This window comes from Suillus discolor (assembly GCF_016758755.1).
Source record: "Suillus discolor strain FC423 chromosome Unknown F5147scaffold_17, whole genome shotgun sequence".
Lineage (NCBI taxonomy): Eukaryota > Fungi > Basidiomycota > Agaricomycetes > Boletales > Suillaceae > Suillus > Suillus discolor.
The window spans coordinates 232,684-248,243 of NW_024541264.1; the positions used below are offsets into that span (position 1 = coordinate 232,684).

General features: G+C 46.6%; 4 protein-coding genes across 4 annotated transcripts; 3 read left to right on the forward strand and 1 right to left on the reverse strand.

Annotated features, from left to right (window-relative positions):
• Positions 1-32: 32 nt before the first annotated feature.
• Positions 33-4,071, forward strand: F5147DRAFT_793160 (kinase-like protein; the record flags this gene model as incomplete). The annotated part of the gene is made up of 13 exons (XM_041443114.1): positions 33-205; positions 257-347; positions 400-1,185; positions 1,237-1,356; positions 1,407-2,615; positions 2,667-2,703; positions 2,762-2,891; positions 2,944-3,094; positions 3,153-3,219; positions 3,277-3,546; positions 3,603-3,626; positions 3,678-3,835; positions 3,887-4,071. 13 exons carry the CDS (start codon positions 33-35, stop codon positions 3,914-3,916), a joined length of 3,246 nt encoding a protein of 1,081 aa, XP_041294792.1. The 3' UTR covers positions 3,917-4,071.
• On the forward strand, positions 3,912-5,625 carry F5147DRAFT_91658 (uncharacterized protein). The gene is made up of 6 exons (XM_041444467.1): positions 3,912-4,046; positions 4,105-4,684; positions 4,745-4,963; positions 5,023-5,227; positions 5,309-5,392; positions 5,457-5,625. The coding sequence occupies exons 2-6, from the start codon at positions 4,177-4,179 to the stop codon at positions 5,518-5,520; spliced, it is 1,080 nt and encodes a 359-aa protein (XP_041294793.1). The 5' UTR covers positions 3,912-4,046; positions 4,105-4,176; the 3' UTR covers positions 5,521-5,625.
• A 2,118-nt stretch (positions 5,626-7,743) lies between these two features.
• On the reverse strand, positions 7,744-9,240 carry F5147DRAFT_771717 (uncharacterized protein; the record flags this gene model as incomplete). Its single annotated transcript, XM_041441274.1, has 5 exons — positions 7,744-8,244; positions 8,295-8,423; positions 8,473-8,643; positions 8,779-9,129; positions 9,199-9,240. 5 exons carry the CDS (start codon positions 9,238-9,240, stop codon positions 7,744-7,746), a joined length of 1,194 nt encoding a protein of 397 aa, XP_041294794.1.
• Positions 9,241-11,295: 2,055 nt separating this feature from the next.
• F5147DRAFT_771719 (uncharacterized protein) lies at positions 11,296-12,372 on the forward strand (the record flags this gene model as incomplete). Its single annotated transcript, XM_041441275.1, has 2 exons — positions 11,296-11,824; positions 12,071-12,372. The coding sequence occupies 2 exons, from the start codon at positions 11,296-11,298 to the stop codon at positions 12,370-12,372; spliced, it is 831 nt and encodes a 276-aa protein (XP_041294795.1).
• Positions 12,373-15,560: the final 3,188 nt, after the last annotated feature.

The window sequence follows — 15,560 nt, forward strand, 5'->3', positions numbered from 1 at the left end:
ACCGTCCTAGACGGCGACCAGCCCTGTCAGACATGTCCCATGCCCTTCTCCTACGACTGTTTTTATCTCCGTCCTTCTTCTCTGTTCATGTGGCCTTACAGTATTTGATGCTGTATGCCGACAATATAGGCATCACATACTACCTTACCCGAAGGTTGAAAGAACTCGACACGCAGGAATTACGCGAAGTATGGGGTTTCATATGGTATCTACCAGTGTTCATCGTGTCATAGAATTATACTAATAGTCTCGTCAGTCATTTGCTCGTCACCCGGCCTTCCAAATCACGGGCACTGGAATGCTTTGTAGTAGACATCTCACAACGGTCCACGCATATAGCCATGATTGTACGTAGGCAACAGCCCTGTAGCTTCAAGCTCACAGCTGATTCCTGTGGAGACCCTTTGGATTATGCAAGCCTCTTTGCAAGATCTGTCCTCATCACGTAGTTCTCCGTCTTTTCAGGTATGCCAGCGGACGTTACAAAGATGTCATGACATCATCTTTGGTGATCTTCCAACTCCAGTCTCTGGTCCGTACTCTGGCTTGGACATGCCGTTCCAGGCGCGCTTCTCACGTCGGAAGGTTAAAACCCATGTCGAACCGGTACTCATTGGACTTGGTCTGATGTTAGCTGGAACTCCTGCCGTGCCTGAGCTTACTGAGGTCATGGGTGAGGTTGCGTTGCAGCAGGGCCGTGCCGACGAGGACGGATCAGACCTGAAAAGCGTCCAGACCGATGACAATGACGTTGCTTCGGGATCAGGGAAGACCACCCGTGATGACTCTGGGGATGATGATGACGGTGGTTCAGATGGAAAAAATGAAGATGACCGTACGGCTAGTTCTCATGAACACTCTTCTAATGATAGTTGTGCTTCCCATGGTCCTGCGGTCTCCAAAAAGATTCTCAAACGTCGTCGCACGGTTGTTGCCGCGCAGACAAGTCCCGCTCTGGTTCATTTGCAAAACATGCATCGGTCAACATTATCCGAGGATCCACTCGATCAGCTTGATCCCTCACAACCAACACGCGTTGCCAGCCCATACCAATCATCTCCTTCGATACCAACTACCCAGCATCCTTTTCGGCAGAATACACTGAACTTTGGCGATTCCCTCCTTCAACGGTATGATTTGGATTCACAAGCGCATCTCCTTAAAAGTCACTATTACCGTTCAGAAGTAAGCAATTTCCGCTGACATTATCACTTTGGCTTTACATAAGCGTGACAGATCCAATTCTTAATAACGCTCGAACATATCTCTAACCGCCTACTCGTCGTGCCAAAACCTGCGCGAGTAAGCGCCCTTAGAGCTGAATTAACTGCTCTCAACCACAAGCTTCCTGCAGAGGTAACATCTTCCTCTTTGTTCATACCTCAGTTCGTGATATGGGATCTCAGGTGTGCATGCCTATGTGGTGCTCTTCATCCGATAATTCTGCATCTCGGAATGCCTCTCAACCGCACCACAAGATAGTTCGAATCCCTCCTGGCGAAAGCGTTGTGCTTAATTCTGCGGAGCGAGCACCTTATTTGCTCATTATCGAGATACTTCACGATGACCTCGACTTTGATCCGACAAAGAGAAGCAATAAGGAGACGCTGAAGCGGATCGTAACAAAGGAGAACGAACGCAAAGGTGCTTCGAGAGAACTCATTGCTTTCACCAGGTCACCTCTTCCTTCGAAAGACAAGCCCCTTGGGGATCCTGTTATTGGCTCCGAAAACGCCTTGGGAAAGGAGTCCGCTGAGGAGGCAGAAGCTCCGCTGGTCCCTGTAGCTTCTGCTACCAGCAGTACAAGTTCTCTCATCGGTGATGATGAAGAGATGGACCTCGTTGAGCAACTGTATGGAGCCGGCGAGTCTCTCCGCAGGCCAATAGACCTTACCGAGTCCATTGTACTTCCACCAGTGCTGAAGAACAAGGAACTGGATATGGTCGCGTGGTCTCGAACCTCTTCCTCATCTTCTTCGCCCAACCCAGAAGGGATATTATCGCTGTCTTCTTCACCCGCCTTTCTACCCACGGGTGATCGGTTTTCGACACTACCTTCAACCGCTCAGCTGCCAGATCCACCACCTAATAGTAACAGCAATAGCCGTATACTCTCTCTTGACGATTACTCCGAACGCATGCGTACGGCAGCTGTCATGCTTTCGCAGCTCAATGCGAACCTTATTCGCGAAGCAGTAACCACATTACCTTCTTCCGATTCAACTGCGACACTTGTTAGTTCGAGTTCGCCGTCTGGTCCTCTGAGCTGGCTCCCTGGTTCTGGCTGGTTAGTCAGTCCGCATCACCAGGCAAACAGCGGGCCACTACATCCCTCGCTCGCTGGAAGGGTTGGCGATTCACCAGCGACCACACGAATGCGTGTGCAGCATGCAGAGGCAGCCGCTATCAGAGACCGTATCATGAAGGAGATGATTGCGCTTGAGGAAGAGCGAATGGAGCGTATGCGAGAACACAGGGAAGGAGAAAGGATAATGCGCATTGGTGATGTGGGCGATAACCTGAAGACTGCAGAGGACGAAACAATCATCAAACGTGAGCTGAACAAGGCCGATCCTTCCGCCTTAATATTCAGCGAATCTTGGGCGACAAAGAAGGTGGGTTTGACTAATTTTGCTATTGTATGACTGTCATTTCTGCCATTTCAGAGTCGAATACAGCACGGATCACCGTATGGTCATCTAGGTAAGGCTATGGCCTTACTATGGAAACAATTGCATTCAGTTGAACTCACCATCGCCAGCGAACTGGGATTGTGTCTCTGTGATTGTCAAAACTGGCGGCGACCTTCGCCAAGAACAGGTCGCCGTTCAGCTTATACAGCAGTTTGAGCAAATTTGGCAAGAAGAGGACTGTCAATGCTGGGTCCGCTAGTGAGTTTGCTTCAACAAGTTACGTTAGTGGCGTGAGCTTAACTACTTCCAGCTTCCAGATTCTAATCACTGGCGCATCGTCGGGCTTGGTAGAGACCATAACAGATGCCGTGTCAATACACTCCATCAAGAAGTCCGAATACGCAAGACGGTTGGCGGAGGGCCGTTTTGGATATGTCACTCTCCTAGATCACTTCAAATCGGTTGGTTCCTCGTTCCATCGTTTTGCGCAAGCGATGTCGTGCTGAATTACATGTCAAGACTTACGGTGATCCATCTACGGCCAAGTTTGTCCGAGCGCAACACAACTTTGCGAAGTCACTCGCAGGTCTGTCCCGCTCTCAATACCTTGATTCCTGTATTAAATACTCTACCCATTTCGTAGGTTATTCCATTGTAACGTACCTGTTGCAAATAAAGGATCGGCATAATGGGAACATATTGCTGGACCGAGAGGGGCACCTTATTCATATAGATTTTGGGTTCATGTTGTCCAATTCTCCGGGTAACATAGGTTTTGAGGCTGCACCATTCAAGTTACCACCGGAATATGTCGAAGTGCTGGGGGGTGTGGATGGAGAGTCTTTTTTGGAGTTTAAGCGTCTGTTTCGTGAAGGGTTCGAGGCAGCGAGAAAACACTGCGATCGAATCATAAGTCAGTATTTATGTTTGATCCGTCCTGTTCATGACGTTGACATCAGTCATCCGCAGTTCTGGTGGAATTGATGCAAAAAGGTGAGAGATCCGCAGTCGGCGGAATCAGTTCATGTCAATGACCTGTGTTAGACTCCAAGCTGCCGTGCTTTGCTGCGTTCGGCGAACAGACTGCGGCTCAGCTGCGTGATCGCTTTCAACCCGCTTTGACTCATTCCCTTGTGGGTGAATATATCGACCGTCTCATTGATACCTCCTTAGGCTCCAACTGGACGCGTCTTTACGACTCCGTGAGTAGAGACTAAGGCAATTGCGCACTTCAAGCTGATCTCTTCTTGCAGTATCAATATTATTCGCAATCCATTCTGTAGCCTTGGTCGAATTCCCATCTGAGGTATATGGATCGTAGAGCGTGGTATCTATAGTGTTGTATATAGGAGCATATCGCCCGCTGCTGAGTACATGCAATGCTGTCAGGGGGTAATCTCCGTGAAAGCCAAAGTGCGCTTTTTGTGTTTTCCAAGAATCGGTTCGAACAGAACTAAGGTTTATTCAGTAGAACTTCGAAGAAGCTGGCCATATAGTGATCCAACATTTGAATTCTGCCCACGTGCACAACATCTTACCATAGATGATGTGGCACGCCCCTATTCAACTCTGTTTCCTTTTTACTCCTCTACGTGTGATGGCCACCAAAGCCTTCGATGACAGGGCGTCTAGCGTCTCCGACAAGCCTCCCCCCTATGATCCAATTTCTACATCTGTATCAGTGGATTCCGTCCGATGCAAACGTTCGGTATTTTCCTTCCCACAATCCAAGCGTGCCTCAGTTCTATCTCGCATCCGTGAAATTGTCTCCTCTCCTGATTACACCCTTTCCTCTGTCGCGCCAATTATCACCTCCTGCGCTGCCGCTCTCCAAGCAGCAGAGTTCTCCAACCTCATCCAAAAACCCAATATCGAAGATCACACGGCGCTGTATTGGACGATTGTAAACAACCGGCGAGAAGCCCTTTGGGAGTTTACTAAATTTATTGACAAATTCTCGCCTGCTTGCTCTTCCGACTTGCGTCTTGCGTGCATGACAGTCAATGACCACGATTTGTTTATGCAGCTGAAATTGGGGGACAATGTTGATCGTAAGTGCATGGTACACGATGTCCTGAGAGCGTGTTATTTGACTCACCATGTGCTATCAGCCGAGGATGGGTCTTTGAGACGCATGTTGAGTTGTCCGCGAGATGAGATTGATGTGTCACGGCATGGATCCAACGAGGTGAATCGTCCGCCCGATGATCTTCAAGTCCATGAAGGGGATGGCATGGGCGAAAACTATTTCTTTGCTCGTTTTGTCTTCAGGATGTTCCAGAAACGCCTGCGCATTAGACAGAAATTGGCAGTAGAATTTGTTGCCCAGGGTGTGTGGTCTGTCATTTTGACTTGTTCCTCACTGATGTAAACACCCAATTCCCTGAAGGACGTATATGGGTGTTGCGCTTTTATATGGGGTCAAAAGGAAGGTGGTGTGTTCAGTATGGTCTTTCGGAACCTAGTGTGCCAGTGTATCCAAACACCAAACTTGCAATTCAGGCTCACAGCAGGCCTCATTGCTTAAGCTGTGCAACCCAGAGACCCCTACTTTTAGATTTAACATATTCACATGAACCAATGGTACCTGAGGGGTATGTTTATTATTCCCACTCATCAAAACCAAGGCATACTGAAATCTACTCATTTACTTCATTGCTCTGGCTAATACACAGATCATTGCACCATTACAGAGCTATTGAACCAATGAAGAGCATAATTGGATTTGAATGCCCATTGGATGATTGGCTAATGAATGAGTAAGTCTCCTTTCTCAATCTTCCTCCTAGTGCTGTAAGTTTCTATTGACATGTTTTACTTTAGTGATACTCCTTATGTAGACTGTGATGGCACTTTAATTGCAGGGCTTACAGTGATGATAAAATAACACTACCCTGGTCAGCTGCAACACTTATCAAAAGCTATCATTGAATATTGGTAGTAGCAATCAATATTCTCATTGCTACATTTCCTCCTTACTCATTTCTATTTCCTCCTTTTGTTTCTATAAATTTTCATATCATACAGTATATAAATTTGTGTATATCTATTGGTAGGGCAGTTAATTCTTTCCCCCAAGTAACAAGCTTAGTTCTAACAGTTCTTTCTGATTAATTCTAAGTCTACTTAAAAGTTAACATCTATCAAGATGCCACATGATGCAATAATATGAAGGAAACCAAACAGCCACAATGATTATAGGATTTTTGGTAGCTTGATGCACAGTGAATTGGTTGCAAATGCATAGCATAAATGTAAAAATAACTACTGTATGTACCATCGACATTTCAAGGTTTAAGCCACTCTTTTGACTCCTTCCAAGTCAAGCTTGTCAACACTAAGTCCAACACACAAGTCATGAGTCTATGCTATGCCTATGCTGCTTCACTTGTGACACAAAAGCATTCAACCCTATAGGGGTTGCCATTTGGTGAAGTCTAATAGTTAGTTATATGGAGTGTTTTAAAGTCCAGTCAAGTCTGGTTTTTTGGCCATATTTGGAAGCAACTGGACCCAGAAAGTCTGGTTTTTCAACAGGCTGGTGTGCCAGGATGGCATTTCAACTAGCAGCAGAATGGCAGCAGCTCAGCAAAATCATGCAGGGCTTGAAATTTTGCATAAGTTAATGTTGAGACCAATATTCACTGCAGAAATGGCCAGACCCTAACAGAAAGTCTGGGGAGACAGCATGATACGACTCTAAATGTACCTAGCTTATAATCAGACAAAAATAAAACATGTCACAAATTTTGTTCACTTGGTTTGAATTCCAACTTTGTTAACTGACCCCCGTTTATTCCCTTCAAATACTTGCTATTCCACCACATGCAAAACCAGCCTTGGAAATCTAACCTTTCGACATCTGTTTAGGTTGCACTGAGGGATCCACATGGGTAAACCCCGGGGTGTCAGAGACCTTACCTGCACCTGCACCCCCACAAAGGATACAGGTTTTTGGGGGGTATGGCAAGCTCGTACCCTTACCTGTACCCATGCAGGGTTTACCCATGGGTAATACATATATATATGAAGTTAGCAATTGTAAAAATGAGACACTCACCTCCTGTGAATGGCAGGCAGCAACTTGAATCAGTGTGGCTCAAGCTAGGATGAGGATTGACAGACTTGCGAACTGCGAACAGTGGCCGACGACTTGGATCAGCATGGCCATTGCTCGAACGAAGATTGACACACTCACCAACTGCGAATGGTGGCTGACGACTTGGATCAGCATGGCCATTGCTCAAACAAAGATTGACACACTCACCAACTGCGAATGGTGGCTGACGACTTGGATCAGCATGGCCATTGCTCAAACAAAGATTGACACACTCACCAACTGCAAATGGTGAGCAAAGACTTGGATCAGCATGGTTGTTGCTTGAATGAAGATCAACACACTTATGAACTGCAGACAGTGGGCAATGTTGGAAATTTCTGGGTTTGATTTTAATGCATTCTAATGCCACAATGACAACACACTCGTGGCAATGGGAATGCAATGTAAGCCCCATTTTGAAATGCTGACAGGTGCCGGTGGTAATGCCATGGCAACGTGACACCAATTACTGCCAATGCCCATTGTCATGACCATTGTAAACTTAATATCAATATTATTACAATGGTATTAAAATAAATGTATAGTCCATGGGAATGACATCTATCTGATTATGATGGTACCTTAGGCTGGTGTGATTATCCTATTAGTCTATTATTATCTATTGTTATTATCATCAACTGTCTATTATTATATACCTATCTACCATCTATCTTTAAGTTATCTATCTACTATCTAATCAGCTACTGTAGTCTATTGCATTATTAAATCTACCATAAGTTATCTACTATCTTAATCATCTACTATATTATTAATACACTATTTTATTACACTTAGGCTGGTTCAAACTAATGACTACACTATTTCTTACAGTAACATTATATACAGTCAGTAAGCAAAACCGTTAGACTACTAGGGCTTTATTATAAGGGAAACCAACTCTATTAGACTACCACTCTATAGCCTTATTAATTTATAATAAATCAAAGACCATGAAAAGAGTTGCATTGCATTGAGTGATTGGGGTACAAATGTCATAATAGGTAATCAAGTCTAAGTACTAGTAGTGCGAGTATTGCGGGTCGTGTTAGATACAGTACGTCTGGCTGCCCTGCCCCCTCGACAGCCTCTGACTGTAGCAGTAGGTACTACAACATGAACTTCATCCTCATCAGGCTCCATAAGAGGACTACTAGCTCTGTGTCCATCCCTGTTAACCTCAACATCAGCAACTGTTTCATCCATAATGTCCTCTGTAATGGATCGTGGTGGTTCAGGCTGTGCAGTGCTCTCCTCACCTTCAGTCACACCCACTAAGGCATGATCCATTGCTGCTGTGAAATCCTCTTCGTCCGACATTGAATCAGCCATTCTCAAACCTTTAGAGAAAATGAAATTATTGAGCATCTTCACAATGTTGCGTGTGTATTCCATATTCCAGTTCTTGATGAGAACCTTCTTATACGAGGAGAACATATAGTTGTACTGAATCTTCGTAGTCTCACCCTTGCCGGAATAGTGAAACTCCTTGTCAGCACTGAGTAGAAAAATAGCCTGACAAAATTACATCAGCTGCGAGCCTTTCAATGTGTGCAAAAACGAACAACAACTCCTGCCCATGCCAACAAACCAGGTGTCAAAGATGTCACCTCCCACTTATTACCATTGCGTGGTGGTCCTCCTGCTCGAAGCGCGGTCAAACCATTTTCGCCCCACAGTAGTATCTGGATAATCTGAAAACATGATAAATAATAAAAACAAGTTTTGAATTAAGACACACACCTTTGCAAATACTTCCCAGTTTCCAAAGAGTGTTCGCAGTGATGTATCTTCGACCAGGTTCGGAAAAAGGATAGGTGGGAAGGGCTTGGGCATGCATTGTGATGTAGAGGTACCAAGGAGATGCTGGATCTCAGAGACACTTGCTTGATTGTATGTTGTATCAGTAAAATACTGTTCAGGGAGACCGAAGATGAGCCCAGCTTTGGAGTTTCTTGATTTCAGATGTGTGGCTACTGTTCATTGCATCCTCGAACTTACATAAGTACTATTAGCTCTAAGAGTCATTAAAATAAAAATGTTGCTCACAACATCAGAGAAGTGGTTATCTGCGACAAGAGGGTGGATGTGCGATGGAAGTAGACCGAATAGCTCTGCAAGCAAGGCTGACTCTGTGGAGGCTAGCGTTTCATAGCGTGACAGTTTATTGAGAGGTGGAGGGAATGTAGGATTGGGACACTGAAGAAGTTGCCTGTCTGGTGCAAACATTTCATAGCAGGCACCATACTTGTGACCGCATAAGCAGATTTCTTCATCAAAGGCCATGCTTTCCTCGAAGATGTTTTGACCCTTCTTCTTGCGCTTTGGCTGGTTTGCCCTAAGGATCTTGTTCTCCTCTGTCAACTCCTTGTTGACATCCTTGAGTTCTTGCAACTTGAGCTGCAATTCTCACAAAGCCTGAAGCAAAAGTTAGAAGACATGAGTGACAGCAAGAGGATTGGCACAGACCTGTTCGATATCGGCAAGGCCTGGTGTGTTTGATGGTGGCATTGTGACGGTGGAAATGACCAGGGCACCTTGATGAAAGGAAGGGTAAGGTAAAAGTTGTCATTTGAGCGCTTGAAATAAGGAGCTAGACGGTGCCTCGTGCTGGTGGCGAGGTAATTAAACACTGTATAGGATGAGCCATTCAAAAGATAACAGGTAAAATGATGCATGGTACACTTACGTGGCGCAACCGAGAGAGTAATCATTACCTTATGCTGACACCTGGACTTCCTTGTGGTGAGTGCGAGTGGATGTGTGGGGTTGAATGTGAGCAGACATGTGATATGATGTATGCCGTGACTTCTTGGGCAGCTTTACCAAGCTTGGGTGGATTCGAGGATAAGTGGTCAAGCCCCATGAATGATAACTGGAACAGGAAGGATGACAGTCTGTCATAGACTCTTGATGATGGATGCGGTAGCCAATAAGGAAGATAGTAGGATGATGTCGGTATCAATATTACAAGAATAGTATAGCCTGCCATGATGTTTAGGGATGGCATTGACACTGGGAATGGGCTTGGCAAGACCGTTGTGAGAGTTGAACGATGTCATATCCCGCGTTCCAGACCCAGACCTATCACACACATCATTTCTGGACTTCCGGATCCGGCCGACTTCTATCTATCGTCCAGATCCGACCCACGTCTATCTTCTGTGCCTTATCCCTTTGTACATTCCTTCTCCAGTTAGACTATACTCATTTTCCATACCTCGTTTCATTTCCGCCTTTATTTTCCTATGTTCTCATCTCCGTCTTCATTTACTATTTTCCGATAGACTAGTGTTTGACTTTTCTATACACTCCGTCCACAGCCTCGCATAGCTTCGGACTGCGCAGACTGACTCTCCGTTAAGTCCTCAGTAGTATATAAACCCTGTAGAATCTTTGTACTTCCTCAGTTCAAATATTATCTTAGACTCTGCTCATTCCCTTCTCCGTCCAACTTGAGTTTCTCCTCTCGTCGTCCTCCGCTAGTCTTAGGATCGACTCCTATAGACTTCTCACCTCCGCCTCTACCTCTGGTAGTCCTCCGCTGTTTCCTTTCTAGTTCGGACATCGTCCGGATTAGTCTTATCCCTCGTTCCTGAACGTCAGCTGGAATTCCCGCGCATCGGACATCAGACTCCGGACTCGTCCGACAACCTTCGGACATTGTCCAACAGCCCTCGGAAGTTAGGGGCACATACTCAGGTAAGGGGCGCAGCGCACGAGCTGAAGCCAAGCCCTTCGGATCCGACCCTTGAGCACGTTCTTAACAGTATATTTGAACTCACACCTTACTGAGTATACTTACATCTGTTTTCATGGCACCTACACAGGCGCAGACCGTTCTCAATGCGGCGGGTTTAGTAACTGCCCGATGGGACTCTACTCCCATAGTTGATGCCTTCCTCAGTTTCTCTCAGCACCACGCCAGTGCGCAAGGCGCTGCCTCCAGCATCTCCCACCTCATGAACCGCCCACATCCGACTACCCCTACACCCACACCCACCGGAAATCTTCCGCACAATGATTCCGACAACGAGTATCCTCTAGGCGGTAACCCGCCCAGAGATGGTGGGGGTGATCCGGATGATGATCCTCCGGAAGACCCGACTGACGATGAAAACGAAGGTCTAGGTCCGCAGGACCTGGTTGTTACATTTGCAAACAAACCATCATCGAATATTGGTTGCTATCACCAATATTCTCATCGTTATATTTCCTTCTTACTCATCTTTATTTTCCTTCTATCTCGTTCCATAGATTTCTATACCCTACAGTACTTAAACTCGCGTAGAACTACTGTTAGGGTAGTTGATCCTTTCCCCAAAGCAACAAGCTTAGTTCTAACAGTTCTCCCTGCTGGACTCTAAGTCGCTTTATAAGTCAACTTCTCATGTGAACGTCTTTACAGACATCACATATTTTGAACTTTGAATACTAAGCCCCTTCCCCCCCTCTCCCTACTACGGTCACTGCACAGAGGACTGATCACCCTTCTACGCTTCGACTCTTCTATACCTCGTCAAAATCATAGAGATATATCTCTGAAACCTTGAACTCGAGTTAAAAATGTCTGCTAGCGCACCAGACAATATGTCCCCTCTGACCTTGCTTCCAACGAGTGAAGAGAGTGTGGACGCTGGCGCTCTCGAACTGGGTGTCGAGAGCGCCTGGAACCTTGATGACATTTCCGTCTCTGGGTTAGAGAGGAGTGATAGTGTTCGCGCTGAGCCTCCCTCTGGTGAACCAACAGATCAGACTGGGTCTCATCTTGCTGGCGCTGTTATTGATAGCAGGACCCCAAGTGTCCGTGCTGCCTCCAGTACCCCATTCTTGGATAACGGTGGGAACAAATTAAAAGACTCACCTGATGATGGTGATGGGCTTGGCTCAGTTGCGATGAGCATCAGCCCGCCTATGGTCCAAAGCAGTGAGAAGGAACCCCTCCCTGCTAGGGACACTCAGATGGGCCTATCAGACAGCCTTAGGTACCAGTACCGACGTCACGATGAGTTAGATAGTGACAGGTTAAATGAAATGCCCTCTTGGGCCGATCTCCCCATTAACGATGATATTGGGGACGTGCCCGACCTCAAAGGTAACCGGCATGATAATACCATAGGGACGGATACATCAACCCCCTGAATCCCTTCAAACCTGAAGGGAAAAGAAGCTGCGATACCCTCCATGTTAGTTGGTAACGAAGAAGGTACTCTACACGACTCAACTGAGATCGACGCTCTTAAAGAGCGGATCTGAGACCTCGAAAGACTAGTATGCCTAAGTCAGCTATGTGAGAGTGACGCCAACCAAAGGATTGCAGAGGCTCACCATGCTCCGATAGTCAGTACCCAGGGCAATCACGCTCCTTACAGGGCCAGAGAAGCCAAGCTAGCCCCAAAGGCTGTAAAGATCGAAGGTGGTCAGACCAACAACCTGCAATATCAGCGTGCGTCTTCACTACTCCCCGCTGAAAGCTCTGTCAAACGAGCAATGACCGGAGTGTCCAAACAAGGACATGACCCGGGTGAACCAGACCCACCTTCATCTGACAATGAAAGCGAGCGTTTGTCTACTGAAAGTGATAATGATAAGCCAGCTAGGAAAAGCTCAAAGAAGATCCCCACCTTAATGGATCCCCCTTGACTCAAGCCGAAGAGCGGGAGTACCGCAAAAGCAGACTGGTCTGATAACGATTTTGGAGCTGATTTCCTCGAGTTGGAACCGGAATCAGATCATGATAGCGACTCGCCGGATACTAAAAGTCATAAGCGTGTGGCGAGACGGAAGTACAGATCCAAACTCATGTTATTGAAATACCAGCAAGGCTTCATCAAAAATGAGCCCCCATTTGTGTACAATGGGGAGGCTAATGTTATAACGTTTAAGAAATGGGTCAGAGAAACGAGAAACTGGAAAGATCGCGCAAGACTCACCACCGGTCAAACTCTGAACCTGATAGGGAAGTACTTGGGTGGCCAAGCGTACTGATTCTACGAGCGCGACGTTCTAGACCTTCAAAAGAAATACTCAATGACTGAGTTCTTCGAAGAGTTGTTTGACCACGTATTCCCTCCTGACTTCAGGATGCAACAATGTCAGAGGTTTTTCGAATGCAAACAAGAGGTCAAACATACTGTGAAAGATTATATCAGACATCTCCGTGATCTCGCAGACACTGCTGGTGACATCAGAGAATGCGACATCGTGCTTCAGTTCTGGGTGCACTGTAAACCCTACCTCAGAGCTGCATTAGTAGATAAGGGATACAAACCTAACTCTATTGATCTTGAAACCCTCGAAGAGAGAGCTATCCACACCGAACAAGCGTTCTTGGCAAACTCTCATGACCCAGACACTCTCCTAGCCCTGAACCCAACAGCTGTTGCAAGCATAGCCAGCCGAAATTAAAGGACTGATGCCCCGAACCGACGTGAGCATAAGTGTCCGAACCGTCGTGATCGAACTCATTCACTATCGGCTAACGCGGTCCAAGCCTCCGTCGACAGACCTCACCGAGGTGAGAATGGGCCTTCCAGAGGATCAAGACCTAGAGGTGACCATAATCATATTAAAAAGAGCCCTGAGTCCATCAAACGTCTACGAGACAATGATCAGTGCTTTGAATGTGAACAGAAAGGCCACTTAGCGAAGGATTGCCCTAAGAGGCATAAGCTGCCCTTTAAGCCAGGATTCAAAACCACTGGCCTCCGAGCTAACACCATTGGGATCTCAGAAGCCGGTATTAGGGCTGTGGCCATCGAGGAAGGTGTTGCCCAGGGCCTATATGGCATGGCCGTTAGTATGGTGGCAGACAATGATACCACTGGAGCTGAACACCTCGACGTACTCTCCCGTGCCCTGACTACCCTGCGATCAGCCGTGCCATTGCCCACAGATGAACTGCACAACACTATCTATGATGCCTTTGGAAAAGACCGATTTAGTCTGTCAATTCATGGTGGGGTAAATACTTACCTCCTGAGCGACAAGCACAACTACGACGATTACATCATATACTATGATCAATTGAGCGATCCTGAATTTGACATAGTCGCATGGTTAGTTGGGCTAAAACTTCACAACTACTCAGACTTAATATGCACTAAGTCATCCTTCCAGCCAACTTGGGGAGGGGTTGCGTGTGACGTACGTCAAGACATGTATGAAACAGATGGCCCGCCTGACCTCCTAAGCTGCGAGTCTTCAGATGAAGAGGAGACCGGGAAATTCATGTCTGCAGGAGAGATCGAGGATATCACACCCTATGCTATGATTGAAGAAATCACCTGTGATGAAGAGATTGAGGATATCACACTCGACGCGACGATTGAGGACATCGCCCCTGCCGAAGAGGTTGAGGATGTTGTACTCGAAGAGGACGTAGATGTTGTCGTGCACGGCGCTCCCTATAACACCACTGATAAGCTGTTCTGTGGTGGAACCTCTATGAACCTACCGGATATTCGAGCCCTTCAGCGACAAGCTGCTCATCCAAAAGGCTTGTCACGGATACTACCAAGGGCACTCGTGGTAATGGTCCAGGTTGAGGGCCGTCCATGCAGAGCACTCCTGGACTCCGGGTCACTAACAGATTTCGTGTCAAGTACACTAGTGGACCAGCTAAAATTGAAATATGACTTACTAGAGAAACCAATCCCCCTTCAACTAGCTGTGTCTGGCTCGCGTAGTGTGGTGAAAGCTAACACTACTGTTAACCTGGTATACCAAGATGTATCTGGACCGCGCACCTTTGATATAGCCAATCTTGAGGTGTACAACGTTATTCTAGGAATGCCTTTCCTGTTTCAACACCAAGTACTACTTGGATTCAATCCACCAGAAATCAAGATCAGAAGTCTAGAACCCTTACCTATCCGCGGTGCGTAAATGCAAGTCCTCGAACTCAAAGGTTCCAGCCCCGAATCGGACCTAATTGAATCATACCGTAAGGAGCTGTTTGAGTATGCTAAGGATATTTGCAAAGAAGCAATTGACACACCCTTACCTCCCCTGCGCACGATCAACCACATCATCCCCTTGATTGACGAAGACCAGGTGTACTCCTGGCAACAGTCCAGGTGTCCCGAAGCCCTGCGTCCTATTTGGAGGGCAAAGTGTGACGACTATGTGCAAACAGGTAGATGGGAGTTCCTCAGTGGCACAAATGCTGTCCCCATGATCATGATGAAGAAGACCACAAAGGATGGGTCCTTGAAGCTTCGCACTGTCCTAGATACCCGTCAGCGTAACAAGAACACTCGAAAGTTAGTGTCACCTTTACCTGACATTGACACTATCCTTCGTAACGTATCGTCGCACCCTTACCGATCATTGTTAGACGGCAAAGATGCCTGTGAGCAGATTCGCATAGTCCCTAAGGATGTGCATAAGAGCCTCTTCGCCACCCCTGACGGTACCATGATTAGCTACGTCATGCAAATTGGGGATTGTAATGCCGGGGCCACATACCAGTCACTCATGAATCACATTTTTGGTGCACATATTGGCACATTCATGGACGTTTACCTTGACGATATCGTAATATATTCTGATAGCCCTGAGGATCACGTCAAGCATGTTAAAATCGTCATTGATACGCTGAGAGAAAACAACTTTTACCTGGGTGAACACAAGCTCCAGTTCTTCAAAGACAAACTGCACATCCTAGGGCACGTCATCGACGACGCAGGAATCCGCCTCGACCCGCACAAAGTGGACAAAGTCGTGAACTGGAAGACTCCCACTTCTAAGGAGCTTCTGATGCAGTTCATAGGCTCCGTTGGGTACTTAGCATCTGGATGTGCTGGCGTGCGTGTTGACATGCAGCACCT

Excerpts from the sequence above, each read along its gene's own strand:
- F5147DRAFT_91658 (XM_041444467.1), top strand. The coding sequence starts at position 4,177 with ATGATGTGGCACGCCCCTATTCAACTCTGTTTCCTTTTTACTCCTCTA. Across the intron at positions 4,964-5,022 it reads AGTAGAATTTGTTGCCCAGG|GACGTATATGGGTGTTGCGC; the intron begins GTGTGTGGTCTG and ends AATTCCCTGAAG. Across the intron at positions 5,228-5,308 it reads GAACCAATGGTACCTGAGGG|ATCATTGCACCATTACAGAG; the intron begins GTATGTTTATTA and ends GCTAATACACAG.